Here is a 23766-nt window from a genome sequence, read left to right as displayed (position 1 = left end):
GGCATTACAGAAAACTGAAGCCTACAGCATAAAGAAATTACCCAGACTGATCTCATTGCATATCGAATGTTATAAATTTGTAATTTAAGTTTTGCATTTTAGTAGTTTTAAGATGCCTTTTGCTTAAGTTTCACCTTTTCCCACTGACATCAAGATGACCAAAATTGATGCTTTTTTGTTTTTGTCCATTTACTTTTCAACTTTTTTAGTGGCATTATGGTAATCAAATTAAAGTTATCAGATTTGCTTTGTAGTAGTTCAGTTTCCTGTTGTTTTAAGCTAAAACAACTGATTATTTGAATTTTTTAAGTAATGGTTAAATCTTTTTTTTCTATGTAAAAAGTAGCTGTTTCATTGAAATATTGCCTTATAAAAAGGTCAATATTTCCTCCAAAAATATAGTATTTAACCCAGAGTAAGTATGGGAAAATTGTACTTAACTGCAGCACTTTAATGAATGCACTTAGTTATATTCCATCACTGGTTCTGGGGGAAAATGATGTCAATATCTAAATGTTTTCACTTCCTCGTGTTTAAGAGCTCACACAACGAAATGAAGTAATTTAATTTTGCTGACAAAACATCTCGTCCTTTACACCCCTGCAGCTCAGAGGCAGATATGTGGAGGTCTGGGTCATGAGAAGGTGTACCGCTGATGCCCCTCCTAACACACTGTGATGCTGCAGCCTGCAGCAGTCTGTGGTCAGCCGCTGCACTCCGGTGTCTCCGATCAGCCGACAGCCTCAACTGTCCTCCAACCAGACCTGACTTTACCAAACCCAAAGTGCCTCCTGCAAGGATTAAATCTCGCTTTACTTGTTTGTTTCGGATAAAGAAAACGACGGCTGCGCTCCTGTTGTTCTAGAGAGGACTCTGTAAAACGGTGCCAGTGCTCGCGCTCAGTACTTGCGCTGTTTAGTTTCGAAGTCGCGCGCTGGACGCTGCAGGACGATGAGACTTGGAACAGTTTTAAAACTTCTGCAGTGCGTTGTATTTTTACTTCCAAACGCAATGCTCGCTCAAACAGGTAAGATCACCTCTCTTTCTTTCCGATACTCTAACTTGCTGCTGCATTAACTCGGTACAGGAGTACTGTGCGCACTGTTTGACGCATCTTGTTAAACTGTTCTCTGACGATGGTGATGACTTCCCATTTTCAGTAAGTAAAATCAACATTATAAAACCCCCAAAATAGGATAAAAAATAAAATTGTATCACTTGAAGAGCTCTAAGTCTTCAGATTCCTCTTTGTTCCTCAATTCTTTGTCCTTATGTCACCAAGAGGCTGACATCTTTCATTCATCATTAACTGTCATCCAAGGCCACATACCTCCAAGTCTCATGGTCATGGTGTAGATGTGTTGTGATGTCATGGACAACAGACATAGCAGTTCCCTATCTTGTCTTTTCACCCCCTCTGACCGTCTCAGGGGATGTGGACTTCCCTGAGTTCCTGTCCAGCTCATGAGGACTGACGTGACCAGGTGTTGAGTATGAAGGATGTCTATATGCAGCTCTGACAGCTCTTGTCGTCTCCTTCAGCAGCTCGTCTGCCTGTCACCGCTGTAGCAGACTCAGTCAGGCTATCACCTTTCACTTGACCTTTCAGGTCAGGGCCAGAAAATTTGGCTGCGGTGCACCGATACAGAAGCTTCGTTTTCCTGCTTGCAACTTAGGTCTTTGTGCTCCTTTGGTCACGGTTAAACTGTTGAGGTTACACTCTATAAACCTCAAGCCCCTCACTACCTTTTTAACTGCTTCAGTCACCTGTCTTCATTTCCTGCAGTTTAAAATACCATCACTGGCAGACATATTCCACTAGCATTATAGGCTGGATTTCATTTTTCTTGCTTGAAATCAGCTGACTTCTTTACTTGCTGGAAAATCTAAGATCTAGTGTTTCACTTTCTACAATAACAAACACTTGAAAAGCCTGAAATTGTCTGGCTTTGCTTCTTCAGCCTAAACATACATGACAAATTAGACATGGCTGAAAGAGACTGGTGGTGTTGCAAATTACGCTGACTGTGTTTAGGGGAGCTAATACTCCCATTGATTTCAGCCAGAAAAATGAGAAACTCTGATCCTCCAATTCAGAAATTATACATTGATTAGCTGAAATACTAAACAGGCTAATTTGTGCCTTTTTGTGTCACCTTTGTGGTCCTTGTATGGCAGCACCAAAGGATGTATCAGCTAACATGACAAGAATGTTAAAGTAGGTCCTACTCTACTCAAAATCTAGTTTTAAGACCTTCTGTTCAAACTAGCATAGTAAACCTGTTTTAGGTTGTATTGTAGCATAGCATTGCATGAACCTCTGCGGCGTTAATCTCTATGCTTGTATTCACTGTTCTGTAGCTAAAGTAGCTTGTCAGCTAGCTATGTAGGAAGATGATATCCCAATCCCAACCAGTGGAAACAGTCGTTAATAAGCACATCAGACCTCTTTAAATGGCTCAAGAAATCCGAAATGAAAGTGGAGATCTTGAGGTCTGGAACCAGGTTGGTTATGAGGACCCAGCTGGTTAGTTCGGGCCATGAAGACATCTTAAAGTCTAGATCCTCTTAGAGATTCTTTTACCCATTGTCCTTTTTCATTTTGATACTTGGAACTAGCTCATATGGTCACAACAAAACATCGAGTCCTATCCAGAGGCTGTCTTGACGTCTTCCTTGGTAAACCTTTTGTACTCAGATGTACGATGACCTTGTTGTATTTTATTGGCTGCTCTAATGATCCCAAAGCACTCACACTGTGTGTTTAAGAGTCCTCCTTTAACCTTTAACCTGCTGACCTTCCCTCTCTCTGTAGCAGTTTTAGGACTTACTTCCACTCAGTGAAGACTAAATGAGGTTGTCTTTTATTAAGATTTTATTTTGGTAAAATAAAATCAGGATTTACTTAGTCTGTCGTTATCAAAATAAGCAGTTACAATCCAGCTTTTAATTCACAATTGACCTCAAAATGACTGGTATGATATCTAACATGGGAATGAATAAGATGAATATTGAGTACTTCCTCCCCTTCAGCATCATGTAAAAAGTTGTGGAGAATTCTTTAAGACACAAATCACTTTTCTGTTTAAGTCAGGAGGAGGCTCAGGAGATGATGGCAGTTGTTTTGTGGAGGAGCCCCATCACAACTTTCTTGACCTTCTCAAAGCGATTAAGGGTTTCATGAGATAGTGACGTCTTCAGTTTGGCCAGATGGCTTTTAGAAGTCTAAAACTCACTGATGAAGGCCATAGATGACCGTAATGAAGGCAACAAACCTAACTGAGTTGGTCTCACATTAAAGTGTTGCTGGAGTTCAGACCTCTTCAGACTTTCTCTCCTCCATGCATTTTGGAAGTCAGACATCTCTAATCTAGCTATATCTTCCTTAGCACCAAGTTTCATGTGGCTTTTTTCCTTTGTTTACTTCACTGTCTCCAGTGTGAATGAACAACAAACCCTTGGACAGAGGCGCCCATCAGGACGTCCATACATTTGACGTGGTCACTTGTCTGTACATCTGTTACATTTTCCCTCATATGGTAAAAGAAATGATTGATCAAAGTAAATGCTGGGACATTTTACCTCTTTGAACAGTTGTTGAGAAAAGGATTAGCTCCTGTCTCCTCTACTCGGTCCTGATGATGATCTCAAGTAAAACCATAGGCTGTATTTTTGGAATAACTCACTTTTATATCTCATTAGTTTGTCTGTTGATATACACCAGAGTAAACTTTGATGCTAGTACTTAACTTTTACTTAAGGTATTTAATGCAGAACCTCTCTGAGGTCTCTTCTGTACTTCGTACTTCTGTGATGTGTCACTAAGTTGTAAATAATATATTGCTTGTTATTTCTATATATACTCTGTATCATATTATTCATTGCTGTAACTTCATTGCTGCAGAAAGCCTTCTTTATATTTGATCATTTGTATTGGCTGTCTTGGTGTGCATCCATTTCCTATGATGTCCTTCTGGCTGTTCTTGCAGTGCTCCCTCCAGAGTGCGCACCGGGCGGCCACTCCATCCTCCAGAACCCCTACCGCAGCACCACCTTCAGCTCCAGCTGGCTGCAGCAGTCAGCCCTGCAGGACTTCATCTGCGACCACTCCCTCACTCCAGGATGGTACCAGTTTCAGATTTTTGACAAGCCGGCGAGCATGCCCACCCAGTGTGTGGAGGTAAATAATCACTTTTTGTTTAACATCACACAAAGACAAAGACAGGAGGATTAAACTTTGAAATCAGACTACATGCATTATTTATCTTTGTCGTACAACTGCTTGATCCTTAAACACTGCATGTAATTTGTTTGCCCATCTATCAGTACATACATCCATAAGTAGAGACATCATGGATAGAAGATCATATGTAGAAGCCTTATTCAGAAAATGGAATAGTCTCCAAAAATTCCATATCAATAAACTTGGACTTCAGGTATCCCAGTTTTTCTTAACCGTGGCTGTGACCTGAGTTGAAGGTCATAAAATTCTCATGACCCTCACTGACATTGCGAGAATTTTAATTTTATCATGTCAATCACTTTTGTGATTTCCATTGTTGTTTCTCAGTCAGAAGCATGTGGTGTGGTCCAGGATCAATATATAGAAGTGCTGATTAATTTTGAAGGTTTGATTTAGTATTTTTTATTAGAAATGTCAATGCATCACTCTCTAAGATCTCCCGGACCACATCTATGACCTCCTGTGAAGAGACTCTGAGGTGGTCTCTCAGCCCTCACCTGAGTGAGAAGATGAAGTGTGCAAGCATTAACAAATATGCACTGGTGGACACACACAGTTATTTGTGTGTGTCTTGTGCACATGATGAAGGAGAGTGCAAGGAGAGCTGGAATGTGTCTCATTTCCTGCGGCGGCCTGCTGTGAGGAGCCTGCAGGATCCATCTGAAGTGTCAGCCTCGCTCTGCCTTCCCAGGGCATTGCTGCTCTCCCTGGGTGATGGATCTCCACGGGAGTGGGTGGAGGAAGGAAGAGAGGAACGCTGTGAACATGTGTTACATGATAAGGCGACGTCTTTATGATGGTGGCGAAGAAGTGTCTAGATTTGTCAGGCCAGCAGGACTTTTTCATGGATACATGTCCAGATTCTTTACATTTTTAAATTCAAATATTCATCAAAAAGTGCTTTTGTATGTTGGTGACATCTTGGGTTTAAAATGGCCGGTGGTTTTAGGTTTTTTCTTCTGTTATCATTATTATTTTTTCTATAAAATAATTTATTTATTATATTTATTTAATTAATAAACTGGTTTCTTTAGCTGTAAATGGACATAACATTAACATATATTCCATGCTAATAGTTTTTTCATAGTACCTGTTTCTATTTGTTTGAAACAAAAAGATATCACAGAAATGTATCGGCTTTCAGTCGTCTTTCATTTCAGTTTAAACTTTGAAATCATCAAACTGTATTGGTATCTTTCTGAACATCCAGGTGAACCACTGTGGGACCCAGGCTCCTGTGTGGCTGTCCCTGGGTGAGGGCGAGTCCCTGCCGGGTCCTCTGGAGGTCAGACAGCTGACCGCCTGCGCTGCCTGGCAGCCCTTCCCAAGCACCAGCAAAGACTGCTGCATGTTCCGCATCCCGGTCACCGTCCGCAACTGTGGGGACTTCTATGTTTACCTGCTCCAGCCGACACAGGGATGCATGGCATACTGCGCACAGGGTATGTCTGAACGAAAGATCTACATTTATAATTATCCTCATATAATTATATCATACTAATTGGAAAATTGACAAGAAGCACAAGCTCAAATGTGTTTGTATCTTAAAAAATGTTTTGTACTTAACATGCTGTTACCCACATTTAACTTTGTAGCTTTGACCAGCACCTTAAAGTTCTTTATGGTCCGAAATACTCTGCTGTGTGCCTGAGATTTGTCATAGAGCTGGACTGCTTGTAAACTGTTTTTGTATCAGAGCACTTGTGCATCTTTGAAAAAGTTCAAAAGAGGAATTATGAAACACGAATGATGCATCACAAAGGTCGCTTTAAACATTTATAATGCATTATGGTGGCCTGTAACAGCAGTCTTACAGCAATGTAAATGTGATTGTTATAATTGTAAAGACCTCCAAAGATTTTGTAGTAAAGGTAAGAAGTTCTTACAGCAGTTTTCAGTCATTCATCTCGTGTGAGACGTTCTGCATGTCTGACAGATTAACCAGAGTGAAGTCTGCCAAGTCCATTACCTTCTATATTAGGGCTCTTCAGAGTACAGTATTAAGCTCATAGCACGGCCATATAGCACAGTTATAAAAGATCTGTACTTAAATTGTCATCTGTTTTTTGGAAGTTTTTGGAACTCCTGAGAGTTCAAAAGTGGTCCAGCACAAAGCAGAAATCGTTGCTAAAGTTACCTTGAAGCTTAATAAACCTTTTGCACTAATTTAGAAACGTATTGAAACAGTCTTTCCGAACTTGTTACACAACACTTACAGAGCCTTTTAAAACTGACAGTTTTCCTTGGCCTCGTTACGTTACCAATAACAAACTGAGAGTGTGATTATTGCTTGCCAACATTTTTGAGAGAGCTCGCATCTGCTTTATGTAAATATGGGGATGTATTACTGTCATGCAAACGTATCAGAGTGGCCAGACAGATTCAGGGTTACAACTTTATCCTGAAGAACTCAATATGCCAAAAGATAGATATTTACTACAACACTGCAGCTGAATAATGTGTGTATAAACCATGTTAGAAACAAAGTGTGTTCACAATCTCTTCTCTGTCATCTTGTATTAAGTATTCTGGTAATTAATGTTATAATTGGTGCTGTTTTCCATCTCCTATCTATCTAATAGAGATGTCAGACTCTTCACCCACATTGTTGACCTGTGGCCCCGATGAGGTTGACGTCGATGGAACATGTAAAAGTGAGGATCCTGCTGCTGTGTTTACGGCCTACGCTTGTCTCCTCGTGTTAGGTCAAACACCAAAACAATCAGGAGGTCAGGGAGTTGCCATGCGGTCAGGAATGCACCGTCGGCCCCCTCGCCGCTCCTCTTAATGAGCTGAGCATGTGTCCCCCGGCGTCCGCTGGGCCCTGTCTCCATAGAGACGGCCCTCAGCCAGGTCGTGAATTACGCCAAGGCAGGTTTCAGGAAGCTGGCAGAGGTGGAATAAAGGAGGTTTAATTAGAGATGAAATATCACGGAACATGTTCATTAAGGTTATTGAAATGATGATATAATCCAGGTTGCTGTGATTCCAAAGATCACTTTCCTGCTTTTGAATTCAGGGAGCAGACCTTACTGAATATTTTCTGGCTTACATACATGAATTCATCTTCTTTATCTTCAGCTTTACTCCTCTGCAAAAAATTATTCTGCATTTGTCAGTTTAAACTAAGTTTTCTTTTTTACATATTGAATCCACCTGGAATGGAAATTAGTTCCAGTTTCTGGCCAAATGTTAATGATATATGAGTAAATGTTTATCTTTCAGCAGCAGAAAGCAAGAAAGGGGGCTGCAACTAAAAATGAGTTTATTTCATCTTTACAAAGTCACAATAAGTGAAAGATGTTGCTCAGGGTGTCCCAAAGACCAAGATGATGTCAAATACCTTGTTCTTTTGACTACCCAAAGATCCTTAACTGTCAGTAAGGAGTAAAGAATCAAGAAAATATTCACGTTGAAGAAGCTGGAATCAGAGAATTTTTACAATTAAGAGTTTTATTAATTAGTTGGCAGTCAGTATAACAGTTTACAGCTAAACAAATAATCACTTCCACTCTTAAATCAGAATCAGAAATACTTTATTTATCCCCGGGGGGGAATTCGGGCGTCACTGTTACTAGTATTTGTACCAAGACTATATGAATAGCTGAACATCTCATTCTACAACCAAAGGCTTTTATATGATACTATAACATCCTCCATTCTTCTAAGAAGTCTTTCCCTTGTTGAGGAGAGTCAAGCTCTTCCACACCAAACTGGGGAAACTGTTTCATTATGGACCTGACTTTGTTCACAGGGCCATACTGTTGACACATTATTATAGGCTAAATATTGTCTAAAATGTTATTGTGTGCTGTAACCTAAGGATATCCCTTGACTAGCTGAAACTTAAAAACAGCCCCAGAGCACAGGATGTATGTAGACAGGCTTTCCATTTATTTTTGGCTATATAGTGTGCAGACTTTATTTTGACATAAATCACTGGTATTTTAACTTTCAACACATACAACTTAGTTTCTTAGCCCTAAAATAGGATCAAGAAGCTGTTCTGTCTTCCCTTTTCATTACATTTTGCGTAAATGTCATTTCTTTCTTATCTCTCCTGTCAGCAAAGCAGCCTCCCACTCCGTCTGTACCGGTGATCGTCTCAGAGGTGACAGCAAACACCGTCTACCTGAAGTGCAGCTTTGAGAGCAGCTCAAGCGCTTCTCTGGGTTATGTGGTGGCCTGGTCCCGCCTCTCACCTGAGGGCAGGAAGGAGGAGCTTAAACAAGAGACCACCATCCAGACCTCCGCCTTTATCGAGCTGGACGGCTTCAACCTCCGTCTCGGGGACAAGGTCTGATGCACGGGCTTAACCGGATCTCTGTTAAAAATGATGCCAAGTTCCAGTCCAGTCTTGCAAATGTTCAAAGATGGATAATAGTTAAAAAACATTAAACCAAACCGTATTTTACAACATAAGTTGATGTACTTTAAGCCCACATTGAGTGGAGTCATTTTTAAAGCCTGTCAACATGTCGGTTTGCAGGTCATGTGTGTGACTTGGTAAAAACTATAAAAACTTTGATACATCCAGGATTCTTTCCCTTTTATTTTCTGTGCTTCTGTTCCCCCTCTCTTTCTCTCTATCTCTCCATTTCTTCACAATACAGGCATACGATTTACGATGATACATCTCTGTCTCTCTTTTTCTCAGATTTACTGCTCCTGCTCGAGTTTCTTCTTGGACACTCCCGACAGCCACGGTGCTTCAGTGGAAAGTCAGGAGTTCTTTGCTGGGATTATGGTATACCACTGTGATCTGAACTTGTATCTATTACATAGTCTATTTTGGACGGAGTGTTACAACTTTTTTAAAAATGTGATTGTTTGTGCATGAACCAGCATTGGTCTGTGAGAAGTTTGTCATGTTGCTGCAGATGATTTATGTGATATGAAACGGACCAAAAGTTACAGGATAACTGGTTTGCTGTTTACTAGACACAAAACATTTAACACACAATATCCTAAACAAACTCCCGTTGATCTTCATGTGTTGATGATTATGTTTCTTTGTATGAAAAGGCTGACCAGTTTTGTTGTGGTGTTTTGTTCTGTTTTGTGCAGCTGAGACCAGAGGTGAGCAGTGTATCTGAGGATGGGAGGCTGTATGAGGTGGTGGTTGAGAGCACAGTTCCTGTCCCATGTCTGGAAGATTCGTCCTCATCTACGGAACAGTGCACTTTGTCTCTGAAGCTCAGCACAAGCAGCCAAGGTGAGGACTTACTTCTAAGATTTCCTCCTTAAAACTTTAACTCCACTGGTGCTATTCATTTTACCTTCACTATTTTTGATTGTCTGTTTTATCATCATGCAAATAAACCCAAACTTCATACCTTGTTGTTCTTTTAGATGAGGCTTTTTTGGGTGCAGATCTGTCTCTGTCCTCCTGTGTGGTGCATCTGACCCCGGGCCCCTGTAGGGACGGGGTTTGTAGCAGAGCTCTGATCCACTTCAGCCCCATCACTGACTTTGTCAAAGACGACAACAGGACAACTCAGATCTCCGTTAAATCCATCGTCACACAGAACTTTCTGTGGAACGGATACTCACCAGAACCAGTGGAGGTAAAAAAGAGGAAATTGTCCTGAGATTATATTTTGTGATAATTTTTCAAACCACTTTTATGATGTGACCCTGTTTTTCAATGTGCTGCTGAAAACCAAATGTAAACTAATGAAATCATGTGTCCTGAGTATTTGAATTTATCTCTCATGTCAGATAACAGTGAAAGATGTCCCCTCAGCCTACTGCTACTCCTTCACTGATCCTCACATCATCACATTTGATGGCAGGTACTTCAGTCTGTTACTAAGCTAATCTGAAAACATGTGTTCTATGTATCATAAACTGTTCTATCTTTAATTGCAGTTGTCTTGATATTTTGAAATATGTGCTCTTCTGTCTTTTGTTCACTCTTTTGTTTGTTTTTCTATATTTACAGGCACTATGAGAACTACCAAATAGGCACCTTTGTTCTCTATAAGAGCCGTTTCTGGCCGTTTGAGGTGCATGTTCGTCAGTGGGAGTGCGGCAGTGTTGTACACGCTGCCTCCTGTGTGTGCGGCTTTGTCGTGAGGGACGGCGGTGATGTCGTCGCCTTTGACATGTGCAGCGGAGAGATGGGCGAAACCAAACCTCACCTGTCTGTGAAGAACAGAGACCTCAGCAAGAGCGGCATTCGCATCACAGAGTCCTACCAGGGACGCAAAGTCACTGTGAGTGAAGACACGTCAGATACTTCAATAAGCTGTCTGTTGTAATCTGGTATACTTTTAATACATAGTTAGAATTAGATAATAAATCATAATATTTAGAGCAGACAGCAACACATATATTTTTAACTTGATCATATCTTGACCAACATTTAAATAAGTTGTAAGACAAATGTATATTTATAACACAGAATACACTACCTGACCCACAGCTGCTTGTTGGTTAGGATATCATGAACATGTTACTGCTCTGAGTACATCCTTTGATTGTTTCATAGATGACATTCTCATCAGGAGCGTTTGTTCGAGCAGACGTGTCGAACTGGGGAATGAGTCTGACGCTGAGAGCTCCTGGTTCAGACTGGAGCCACACTGAGGGCCTGTGTGGGACCTATGATGGACAATTAGATAACGACTTCCACTCTACAGGGGGCGCCATAGTACAGGATCTGCACACGTTTATCTCTGCATGGAGGTCAGTGTGACGTACCCTTCTTTTTTTCACAGGTGGCTGCAGGGAGCTTTATTTTACACAGACAAATGTCACTTAAAGACTTGGCATGTCTGTAAGTTGACTTACAACTGTAGAGCTGCATCAGTCTCATCCATGCGTTTTTGACTAGCTAGTCTGAAAAGCAGGCGTGACTGCTTTCTTCAAAGCTTTTGTTCTTGTATACACCATCTCAAAAACTGCTTACCTTCATCATGGCCACAAATGTTCAGTGTTTGGATGTATGTAATTTGATTACTTGCGTTTCTTTTGGAATTTTCTCAGCTAATCACACATTCAAGTACAGGAGGAGGTTAATGAATCCCTGCAAAGCCCCTCCTGTCAAACCTTGTTGCCTCCTCACTAAAGTCTTCTCCTCTCCTCGTAGACTCCCTCCAGGCAGCAGCCTGTTTGACACCATGCCCTCCCATCTGAGTCCCCTGAGCCCCCGCAGGTTCTGTAACTGTCAGGCAGAACCCCGCCTTACATCCCCCAGAGCCCGATCTCAACAAGTCACCTCCTCCGACTCCACCTGCTCTCATCATAGCAACGTGCAACTCTCTGGTGTCATCCCCACTTTGGACGTCACAGCTGAGTATATCGGCTCTGTGGAACTACTCAGAGGTGATGGAAATGACAGACAGCCGCTTCCTCCAGGCCAAACCAGCCAAAACACCCAGGCTGGAGGGAGTGATGCTCAGCCACTTGAAAGAAACTTCACCCTGAGAGCCACCAGGGATGAAGCTTTAATGTCAGCTCATCAGCAGCGACGCAGAGGCAGGCGGCAGACCCACCGCTTTGTTTCTAACTCTCCTCACCAAAGCCTCAGTCAGTCTGATCTAGAAGGCTTCACCTACTTTTTCCCAGAGGACCATGAAGCTGTAGTTCATCCAGACTCCCCAACCTGGCCCACACCTTCTGGCCTGATGGAGCAGCAGGCTAGGACTCAGTGCCAGCAAGCTGTGGCAAACTCTAGCATAGCATCGGGCTGCAAGCGCCTGTTAACAAAGTCAGTAATAAGCCGTGCAGTGGCTATGTGTGTGACCGACCTGCAGCTGAAAGATGAGCTGTCATGGCTGAACGCAACGTTACCGCTGCTGGAGAACGAGTGTGAGATGAGGCTGATGGAGGCGAGGAGGAGGGAGGAAGAGTTCCAGGATGTTCTGTCTGTCCTCAAGTGTCCCAACCTGTGCAACTGGAACGGCCAGTGCTCAGAGTGGGGATGTGTCTGCTTCCCAGGATTTGGATCATATGACTGCAGTGTGCTGGCTGGTAACATACTGAACACACACTGACACAGACACACCAAGAAAACAGTCTTAAGAAAAGCAGTTGATGTCTAAAGAATATCAAAAGATAAACATAATTAACTCATTTAACACTGATTTATTTTGTGAGTTTTAGTGTTTATTTGAGTTGTTTTAATCTGCTCACAAATAGAAACTAGACTTTATAGAAGTTCTGGCTGCTGAAGCAGTCTTTATTCAAGTCGGTTTTTAACTTTTTAACTTGTTGTTTAGCTGAATATTGCGGCTGGCTTGATAACCAAAGAACAAAACTAACATCCAGCTGTTTCTCAAGGTACCTTGGCCAGACTGCAGCTACAACTCATAGTACATTTACAAAGTAACAGCAAGCCAAAAGTACTTAAAATGTTATTAAATTGACCCACATCCAAACTAATACATCTGTAATACATTTAGCACACGTCTGTCTTTCCACGTGTCTCTGCCTATGATGACCATCTTGTGCCGTAAATTCTGAGGTCTGACAGTCGATGCTCGTCTGCTCCTGTTCTTTGTTCTTGATGTTGTGAAGACCAGATCCCAGAGATCACTGAGCTGGAAAAGGAGGGTCTGTGTGACGTCCGGCAGGGAGATTGCTCCACCGTCCAGGTCTACGGTCAGGGCTTCAAGGAGTCCTACAAGCTCAAGTGTGAGTTTGTTAAAGAAAAGGTACTTTTATTTTCTGCTTTTTGTGTCTTCTTGTTCTTCTGTGACAGCTGAAGAAACAAGCTATTTCCATGTTTTTGTGTGACTGGTGGCAGCATTCGTTATACCAGGACTATGGAATGACATTTGCACTAACCAGCTGCTTTTACAAAACAAGGGTAGAACTGGGGGAGACCGTCCATGATCAACAACAATATACCTATATACCTACTTGAATGTAAGTCCAGTTCAGGTACATGCATAGCGCACAGTCTCCCTGCATCACCAATAAAATGAAAGTGTGTATACAACGTTCCTGCAGAGGCGTGATAAAATCTATGACTTAACTGAATGAAAACATACAGCGTAGATGGTTTGAGTCCTGTTAACCCTTTGCAAAGGTTTCTTAAACAATATTAATCAGACTTCCTCTGTTTTGCTACTGTAACCCTTTGCCTCCCTGTCCTCTTATGTCCCTCTTCTCTGCACCTCCTACCCCTCCCTGCGTTCTCGCTCTCTCCCTCTGTGTCTCTCATCAAGTTTGTGGATGGGGATTGGGTTCTGGATGAGCCCCAGTTTACCCGTGCAGTCTTTCTGGATGTGACAGGTCTGGAGTGCCAGCTCCCCCTGCAGGACAGCTGGGCTCCTGCAGACCTGGACCTGGAAACGGTCCAAAACAGACCCCTGGCCCGCTGGCAAATCAAAGTTAGTAATGTCCACAATATAATTTGTCGTCTCTGTCCTTCCTTGTTGACTGCTGTCCTTCTTCTAGGTTTCTTTGTTTCACCTTTTACTCCTCTTTACTTTATCCTGCTCTCATTTTCATCTATTCAATCACAACCTTTTTGTAAGATATTTCCCGCAGTGAAATTAGACCTCAAATCTGTACTTAATTGTTCAAAAGCAGACAGATGTGAAGGTGTTTTTTCTGGCTGCAGTTGTGGAAAGAGTCCACAGCTGTACGTTTTCACAGGGACTCAACAGTGTGAAACACTGGATACTGATTGTTTTACTTTGCTGCCAAGTGCATGAAACACAGGAAAGTGTGGGAACATGTTTCACAGCAGTTAGATTTGGTAAACACGAGAGCAACATTACTCAGGAGGGCCTCTGCTGCATTACAGCACCTGCCTGCAGTTTAAATTGTTTCTACTGTCAACCTTTGATGTCCATTGACACATTATTCCCAGATTTTACAACACACTGTACCGTAATATTTGAGTTGTTTAAAATGTGAGCAACCACTGTTCAGTTTACTTGATGCCTTCTCCCAGTGCTCCACAGTAATCAAGCTTCTGCTGATGGCAGGTTTCCAACGATGGCTACAGCTACAGTAACGCCAAGATACTGACTCTGTATGATGGAGCCTGCCAGATCTGCAGCCTCGACACTGAAGTGCTCTGTACCCTGAGGGTGAGACGTCTTTCTGGATAGCGATATCAATTTAATGCATGCATCAAAAAAGAAGAGATATCTTCAAAGATAAAAATTCCTCTCAGCAGGCTGCTCTCCTTCATCCTTTAACTGTCACATCTTCATCCAGACTGTCAGTGTCAAAACTCTTCATCAGGTTTTACAGCTCTACTTCCCTCTGTGCTGGGGGAAATGTTGGTGGTGTCTGCTGGTGTTTAAATTGTGTAGATGTAGTGTTAACATCAACAACAACTTTATTACATGGCAGTATTAAATACTTCTGATTCCGATTGGTTAATTATGGCATTCCGAGGTCAGCTAATTGTCGATAAACAGACGGTTGCTATGAAGAACAGACTGTTGCTCGGGATGCGGCTCTAATCACACAATCCGGAGGACTAACTGTAATCATATCAATCCGCCGAAAGAAGTAAATTTGACGTTGGTTGTTTACAGAGAGAAAAAAATAAAAGAGACAAAACAGAGAGCTCTACAAAGCTGAAGACAGCACGTTTCCATTTAATGTGAGTAAAAACAGCAAGGTTAGCTCATTTTAAGAAGGCTACAGAATATCGTTGCTATGGACGCAGCTCTCACTGTGAGTGTAATGGACTATTTTTAAATCGAAAGATAATCATTTTTAAATTAATAAAACAATTTCCAAGACAATATTTTGTGTCAAATTATTGATTTCATAAGTAAAAAGCTGTTTAACAAGCGGGATAATCTATAGTGAGCAGGTTGTTATCATGGAGGAACTGCTTCAAGGTGAGACAAGACCAAGACAAGTCCTGCTCACCCTGTCAGGGTTACATTCTGCGATAACAACTTGCTCACTCTACATTATCCCTTACTTAACATTGGAGACTGCTGAAGAAATAGTGCAAAGTCTTGGTCAGAGCTCACATTTTAAGTGAATGTTAGTTTCAAGCAGTTAAAGATACTGAAAAAGAGCAAACGTCCATCCATCCAGCCATTATTTATATCGCTTATCCTGTTCAGGGTCGCGGGGGGCTGGAGCCTATCCCAGCTGTCCTTGGGTGAGAGGTGGGGTACACCCTGGACTGATCATCAGTCAATAACAGGGCTGACACATAGAGACAGACAACCTTTAAGAGCGAACATGCCCTGCAGAAAAAGAGACAATAGAATAGAAGCAGTTTGAGTTTTATCAGAAATGCTCACTGACAGGGAGGGTTATCAGAGTTTTTTGCAGGATATTCAACTTGATGCAGATATACATGAAATAAAAGGTTAGCCCCCCTGCAAAGATCATTAACAGTTTTTTGCATTCAAATTTTAAAGTGTTTTTTATGTGTGTGAGGACCAACTTTATTTGCAACTTAAACCATATTTTCTGCAGGGGAGTAAACAGTCATCATGCAACTATTAATTGTAACAATACAACCACTGACCTGCTTATAATTAAGTGATGCTGAATTTGTGAGGTTTCCTTAAACACAGGAAACAATGAGGAGTCTTGTTCTCCTGCTGCCATGTTCTCCCTGTTTTACATAAACCTGTGTAGCTCACTGAGGTAGGTTAGGGAGGTCCATCAAACAGCATGTCATTATTTATTGTCTTTTTATCCCAGGAGAAAACCTGCAACATTGACAGCCTGTGTTACAGTGAGGGGGAGTCCAATCCCAGCAGCCCTTGCCTCACATGCCGCCCGGATTCGTCCAAACACACATGGTCCATAGCAGAGAGTACGTACATGGAAATGTAATTGTTACTCATCTGGTTTGTTTCATAGCTCGTTCATAATGTCACAAACAGAAGTGGTCTAGACTCAACTTCACAGAATGTAAAAGTTTTCCATCTGTCACTTCTCTCTTCTCCTCGGTGAGCTCAGGTTGGATAGCCATCACTGAGGTTTCTTTACTCGCTCAGGGCTGTTGTGATAATTTGTCAGCAGCTCTGTGCAGATTGGAGTCATTGAAGTCGTTCAATCCTCAGGCGCTGATATGAGGACAGCTTACCTCATTGTTACACTTTCAGACCAACTCTGCTTCTTCAACTTAAAGTAGGTCAAACGGTGCTCTGCTGCATTTAGAAGAAACGACAGAAAGTGTAGCACTGAAAGGTTAAAACACTGATCTCAAAGATAACGATAGCAGTGCACGGTGTGGATTAAAGATTTGGCCATTTCGATTCAGTCTACCTTCAGATCAAGATCATTTGTTCAGGCATGCATTTAATGAATTATTCATCAATATATTAAAAGCTAAAGCCTGATCGATCGTGGAGTTTTTTGTGTCCTGAAGTTGAAACATCAGGACACATGACAACAAGAGCAAATATCTTATTTTAGTAGCATATAACATCATTGGAAATTAAATAAGTATTACTAAGCAGGCTGTCCTTGATGACATGTTCATAAGACACATACAAAATGAATATTCCTATTGAAAACATTTTCTGTATGCTCTCTGTTGGCCCCTTTGAATAATTGCAAAATTTCCCCCTAAAATAAAACTACAAGAACAAATAAACCATGAATACACACTATAGTTAAGATAAGAAAAATAAGACTCTGATTAAATATGTGACTCACCTATGGGTCTCTTACTTATTGCTTCTTTTGTGTTTCCCGTCAGAGAACGAGCCTCCGGCGCTCCAGTCGTCACCGTTCCGTCTCCAGTCCTTCCAGGGGGAGAATTTCATCTACCAGCTACAAGCTCAGGACCCTGAGGGCTCTGCGGTGCTCTTCACCCTGGTATCAGGTCCTGAGGGTGCATCTCTGTCTCCGGCAGGTCTGCTGATATGGAAGGCCACAGCTGAAACTGCAGACGCACATACTTTCCGGTTTACTGTGACGGATGACTGTAACGCTGAGACCAGATCTTCCTTACAGGTAATGCTGTGTTAGTTGTTCTTGAACAGTCCATACGTTACAGTTTAATACACACTTAGCACAAACTCAAGAGTTTAGATTGAGGGAGGTCATTCTGGACTGTTGGTCGGGAAATAAAAAGGGTCCAAAAACAGCTTCTCCAAATGTAATTATTTGTTACTTTTTCCCACTGGAGGGCGCTAATGTTCTGCAGTCGTAAGCTCATGTAATGTCAGTGTGTCTCAACTCCACATTACAGAGTGGCTCTGTGTTTTTTGTGTGTTTGCACTGAAAAAGGAACAAAAGTAAGAATAAAGAATAAATGATTCCAAATATGCTCGATCATATTTTTGTGGATGGATCATATTATAAGAAATGATAATTGAGTTGAGCTTATTTGATCATCTTTAACTATTTGTTATTATATTGGTTTACAACAAGTGCTGCTGTCCACTTCGTTTAATTCTGTTTCTTTTGCTTTACTTGTGTGACTTGTACCATTTACCTACTCAGTGAGTAACTGTAGAATAAAGGAAGTCCAAAGAGCTCTAGACATATCATATACATCATCTTCTAAAGCATTGTTTTCGGATTGCATGCCTGTGCTACTGTAGTGCAGATGCTGAATCAGACAGATGTGTGAATAAAGCAGCTGTTTTGTCTCTATCTGTCAGGTGTCTGTGCGCTCCTGTGAATGTCTGAATGGAGGTTCCTGTGTGACAAACGTCCACCTCCCTCCTGGCAGCGGGGAGTACCGCTGTGTGTGTCTGGATGGATTTCGAGGTGAAAGGTGCGAGGTGGACATTGATGACTGTAAGCCCAACCCCTGCAGACTGGGCCGCTGTATCGATGGACCCAACTCCTTCTCCTGTATCTGCCCACCTGGAATGACAGGTAAGGATCACCCTAAAGTTTCCTTCGAACCAGCACAAGTAACAGAGCAAAGGGCTTTGAGTGTTTACACAGTGGATTACTTTTCTACATGGCTACACTTTGAAGTGTTCTGTGAGCTTTTTTTACCTTTATTGATGAAAAGATGGATTACTAAAACATTTATTCTTCTACTGAAGTCATTGCTAAATAACTATTATGCTGCAACCCTTCAAAGGATTTCAGTTTTAACAACCTGTGACATTTATTCCATTTAGATTTATGACATAAGTCTCCAAGTGCAATGATTAGAAAGGTTAAAAGGTTAGAAAAGTTATATTTAGATTAGATTTTAGATTTTTTGTGCATTTTGTACCTTTTTGTAAGTCGTCATTAGAGAGATAAGAAGAAAATAGGGAGAGAAGGAGATGGTGATATTCAAGACAAAAGCACCCAGAAGAGACAACACGTGTTTTGTTTGAAAATCGAGGATTAGAATGTCACTGTTATCATCACCTGTAACATCAATGGCCAAAACTAAGACATGGTTCAAGATAAACAACATTTGTGAGAAAAAATGTTATCTACAGGAAAATTGTTGTCCATTGTTTGAATCAACAACTTCAGTTCTAGATTATATCTCCCGGTGTTTCATTTGCTTTCAGGCCATACTTGTAGAGAAGACATAGACGAGTGCGTCTCTCAGCCGTGTTCACCTGGAGTGAGCTGTAACAACACGTTGGGCTCATTCCTCTGTGGAGTCTGCCCACAAGGATACAGTGGAGACGGGAAACTCTGCACACGTAAGCCGTTGTACCTCAAATCTCAAATTCTGGCATAAATTAGACCATATCTGTCTATTTTAAGTTTGTTTTTAACTTTTTTCTTCTCAAGGTAACCAAGACTCTCTGTTCAAACCAGCAACCACACAAGCACGACCACCACAGGTTCCACTTAGGCCCAAACTCTCGGGCCCGTCGCCGTGCTCCAGGCGGCCGTGTTATCCCGGGGTTCAGTGTTTTGAGAGCATGCACATCTCAGTGGGTTACGTCTGTGGACCATGTCCTCCCGGCCTCCATGGAAATGGACGGACATGCACCACAACAGGTAACTGTGAAGCTATAAATTCTTTTACTCAGGGTTAAGTGAATTTGATGATTAACTGTTGATAAACCAAAGCTGTATTTGTGTTAGATTTTAAGTCATATCCTCTAACTTCCAGTATTTTACAGGTCAGGGGTCAGTCACCAACGGAGCAGATGGTCAAAGTCACATCGTCAAATCAAATTCCAGCAGGGAAACATCCCCCACCTCCTCCTCTTCATCATCACCCACCTCCCCCAGACGACCTCCTGGCAGGACAAGACCGGAAGCCACCATCACAAGCATCAGGAGAACGTCTTCTGGTGACAGAAGGACGACAGCGACGCCACAGAATCAGACTGCGACCAGAGTGTTTGCCCCCTCTGTCCACAGAGGTCAGCCCAGCAGGGTGGAGCTGAACCCCGACCTCACCACAGGGATCCGATGGGGGTCTACATCCCAATATGTGACCTGCGCTGACTCTCCCTGCTTCCCTGGTGTTCCCTGCGAGCCGACCGTTTCTGGGTCCTTCAGGTGTGGACGCTGCCCGTACGGATACACCGGAGATGGAGTCACATGTAAAGGTACCTAAAGGGGTCTTAGACTGGTAACTGTTTTAGAGAAGACCACTAGGGATGCACAATAATATGAACACATCATCAGTATCAACCAATATAGGCTTTAAAACTGAATATATGCAGCAGAACATGTTTTACTTTTCTGTCTATATGACAGGGCGATAAGATAATGCTTCAAATACACTAAAGTGAGGTAAGCCAAGGGGTTTTAAAGACTCTCCGCCCAGGATTATTCCCTGCATTATTATTATGCAGTGCAATGATATGTTCTCTCAGAATATGTGGATTTTCTTCAGGTAAACTTGTGATTTGATTCCAGCTGTGTGCAGGTATCTGTGTGGGAGAAACATGGAGTGCTCTCTGCCAAACACCTGCACCTGCAAGGAAGGCTACACCGGATACAACTGTCATATTGGTGAGAGAATTTTACTTCTTTATGCGTGTGCTGGAAACAAGTTCATTAAATTGTATCATCTGCAGCTCTAACTGTTTATTACATTAAACCTCGGAGTCATGGCCAATTACTGTTAAATCACCTCTGAGGATTCGACTCATTCATCTCAGTGTCTGACTTTTCTTCCCTCTCAGCGGTGTGTCGACCTGACTGCAAGAACCAGGGGAAGTGTGTGAAACCGAATGTGTGTGAGTGTCCTGCAGGCTACAGTGGGCCCGCCTGTGAGGAAGGTAACCTGAAGTCATAATCACATCTGTGTAACATGCAAACAAACATACATGCTCTGCTAAGTGAAAACTGATGAGTGTTATTTGTTGTCCACAAACCTTTGCCGGTGTTTAGCGAGCTGCGAGCCGCCTTGTCAACATGGGGGCACTTGCCTGGCCAGAAACCTGTGTACCTGCCCCTACGGCTACGTGGGACCCAGATGTGAAATCAGTGAGATCTTACTTAAATACATGATTTTGTGATATGCTTACAATTTGTAATAATTTAGTCTAAAATTAGTAGGACAGTGGCACATTTTTTGTTGTATTGACTAAACCACATTTTAATGGAAGTTAAACAATGACTGTGACGTGTAAGTGCATACCTAAAGAATTATTTTAACATTTTGGGAAAATATGGTCCACCACAGTTCAGTTCAGGTTCTGCAGGTTACGTTTTAAGGATACACAGAGAAGTTAACCTAATAATTATTCATCTGTTTCAGTGGTGTGTAACAGGCATTGTGAAAATGGAGGCGAATGTGTTTCTCCTGACGTCTGCAAATGCAAACCCGGCTGGTACGGCCCAACATGTAACTCAGGTACAACATAACATCTGTAAACGTGTGTGCATTCACTCTACAGCCACAAACTGTTTCTACTGAAGTTTTTCCTGCTGTAAAACAGATCTGATATTTTATAGGCCACATTGCAAGATGGCATAATTTGGATCTTGAGGGCATATGAATTGCTTTTGAACTCTCAAATAGTCACCGTTGCAATGGCAATACAGTCAATTCTGGTATCATGCACAGGGTTTTCTCTGCCTTACATGCTTAAGAAAACTTGAAACACAACTATTATGTCAGTGTTGATTTAAATGTGGCGTCTTGTGTCGTGCACAGCTCTTTGTAACCCTTTCTGTCTGAATGGAGGAACCTGCATCAGGCCCAACATCTGCTCCTGTCCGAGTGGCTTCTATGGTTCTCAGTGTCAAATTGGTGAGACTGTTTTTTGTCTGTTTGACCTCACTGCTGCTACTACTACAGAAATTTTAATACTGCTCTCATAGCAATACTGCTACCATTTTAATTTTCATCTATTTGAATACAACAGGTTACGATATAAGAAAGATAAATGGGTCGGTGTTTATATATGTAATTTATATTTCTATCAGCAATGTGCACCTTTTCCTCCTGATATCTGATTCATATCATTGTATTGATATCTTCAGCTGTATGCAATCCTCCTTGTAAGAATGGAGGTCAGTGCATGAGGAACAACGTGTGCTCCTGCCCTGAAGGCTACACAGGAAAACGATGTCAAAAAAGTAAGTACAATCCCTGACTGGAGTAATGTTAGCACACTGGTGGCTCCTGATTGCAAATGATACTCTAATGTAAACATGTGTTCCAGGTGTATGTGAGCCAATGTGCATGAACAAAGGCAAGTGTGTGGGACCCAACACATGCTCCTGTGCATCAGGATGGAGAGGGAAGAGGTGTAACATACGTGAGTTACTACCTGTGATGTAGACACGGAGTATGAATGAATCATGTAGTAGTATATGCATTAGTATGCTTTGGTGTCATGTAGGTTTCTGCAAGGGAGGTAAGCGCGCTTTCCTGTCAAAAAAAGACAATCATGGTTAAATAGTAAATACATCAAATGAAGGGGACACTTCTTGCTGAAAGGGATTTTCTTTGCTATGATTGCAGCCTCCCAGGCAGACCATCCTTCCAGGCTGCCGAGAAATCACACATCATGAAATTGAGTGTGATAATAAGTAGGGCTGCAAGTTATTTATGTTAGGTATCCACTGATATCACAGGTTGTTGTCATGTCAAGCTTATATTTTTTGCCATTATAATAAGAAAAAATACAGTATTTTTACCTACGTGAGTCTAGACTTTATAAACAATGTGAAATTATTATCCATCAACTTTTTTGCATTCTGTAAATTTTGTTATTTATCCACGTTTTTGGTAGACAGTGTTCACACCTTCCTCTCTGTTCTCACTGTAGCTGTCTGTCTGCAAAAGTGTAAAAATGGCGGTGAGTGTTTGGGCCCAAACACCTGCCACTGTGCCAGCGGCTGGGAAGGTCTCCAGTGTCAAACACGTGAGTTTATTCATGATGAAACATGAAGGACAGACAGTACACCGCAGTAGTTACCTCGCCTCCCGTTCTCTCTGAACTATATTTTACCATTTTGCAGTTTTATTGTTTGGATAATCAGAGATTTTTTTTATCAGACTATATGATTATGATTTATTTATGCAGTGGCAAGTGTTTATTCTGTAAGAATGTCCTATAATATTGATTCCCTCCTCAGCGGTCTGTAAACAGCGGTGCCTGAACGGAGGGAGGTGTGTCCTGCCTGACTACTGCCACTGTCGGAGAGGCTACAAGGGTCTGACCTGCGCATTAAAGGTCAGCATTGGAAACAAGCTTCATGTACTGCACATTTCTCTTTGTACAACAGTTGGGAAAAAACAAGAAGCACTTTAATAATCAAGGTTTAAAAGCTGTATTTCTCTCTAAAAGATTGTATTTTTGACTAAGCTCTCTATGCAACAAATATGCACTCAAGCTACTGTAATTATTATTATTTTAAAGACATCCACCATCTTGGATTTATATAGAAAAAAATATGTCAAACCTATTTTTAATGATTGTTATGTTTGTACTTTTTCAGGCACCACAGGTATGATGGGTGAGAAATGAAGCTACGAAATGCACAAAGCAGGAAGAGAGCACCATGAGTTGTTGTGTGTGAATGGGTGTGTGTGTGTGTGTGTGTGTGTGTGTGTGTGAGTTGTGGATATTGGCTTGGATGTGTGTCTCTGTGCACATTTGAAGACCAGCAGAGGGACATGATGTATTGCACTTGTCTGTTGGTCCCTGTAAATCACTACCTCAAGGCTGAAAGTGACACACATCTGTTAAATGTATCAGCTGAGACTTTATACAGATCTGAGTGTTACTGCACAGTATTATGTAAAAATAAGTAAATGACAAATGAATCAGTGTCGCTGATGATTCATTCATACGCTCTAGGTTATCGCCAGCAAGCTTTTAGTTCAAGGTTTTACACAATTTAGCCAATAATTATAGCCTGGTTTAACTGTTACCAACCTGATGTGCACTGTTTGTTTTATTAGTTATGAGAAAAGTAAATGTGAGTATGCTTTATTAATTAAACCTAATTTAGATGGTACACATCAGTAACTTGTTTTAGACTGAACACCTTGATATAAATATGTTGTGATATATAAAAAAAAATACATTTGTTTGCATTTTTTATGTGCTTTCATAATATATTTTATTTTCCCCCTTTTAAGTTATGGACTGTTATCCATTTACACTGATACTTAATGTATGTATTAAAGTCAACACCAGATTACACTATGGTACAAATTACATGCGACAAAATAAAGAAAAATA

The 23766-nt window shown here is 41.5% G+C and overlaps 1 protein-coding gene across 1 annotated transcript; it reads left to right on the top strand.

Moving 5' to 3' along the window:
• The first annotated feature begins 951 nt into the window (after positions 1-951).
• vwde (von Willebrand factor D and EGF domains) lies at positions 952-23753 on the top strand. Its single transcript, XM_069655852.1, is given in 31 exon segments — positions 952-1027; positions 3990-4180; positions 5454-5685; positions 6826-6897; positions 8311-8540; positions 8901-8990; positions 9311-9458; positions 9596-9810; positions 9965-10038; positions 10188-10461; positions 10737-10933; positions 11337-12220; positions 12767-12903; positions 13420-13584; positions 14188-14292; positions 15887-16001; positions 16893-17149; positions 17803-18022; positions 18664-18801; positions 18866-19105; positions 19231-19665; positions 19979-20074; positions 20248-20343; positions 20456-20551; positions 20826-20921; positions 21225-21320; positions 21554-21649; positions 21736-21831; positions 22345-22440; positions 22655-22752; positions 23018-23753. Coding segments are annotated over 31 exon segments (5376 nt in total). The 3' UTR covers positions 23033-23753.
• The last annotated feature ends 13 nt before the right edge of the window (positions 23754-23766 follow it).

This window comes from Semicossyphus pulcher, unplaced genomic scaffold (assembly GCF_022749685.1).
Source record: "Semicossyphus pulcher isolate SPU_LCO1_2020_fin unplaced genomic scaffold, fSemPul1.0.p SCAF_9, whole genome shotgun sequence".
Lineage (NCBI taxonomy): Eukaryota > Metazoa > Chordata > Actinopteri > Labriformes > Labridae > Semicossyphus > Semicossyphus pulcher.
The sequence above is the reverse complement of the archived record's forward strand: the minus strand, read 5'-3'. Positions and strand labels throughout refer to the sequence as shown.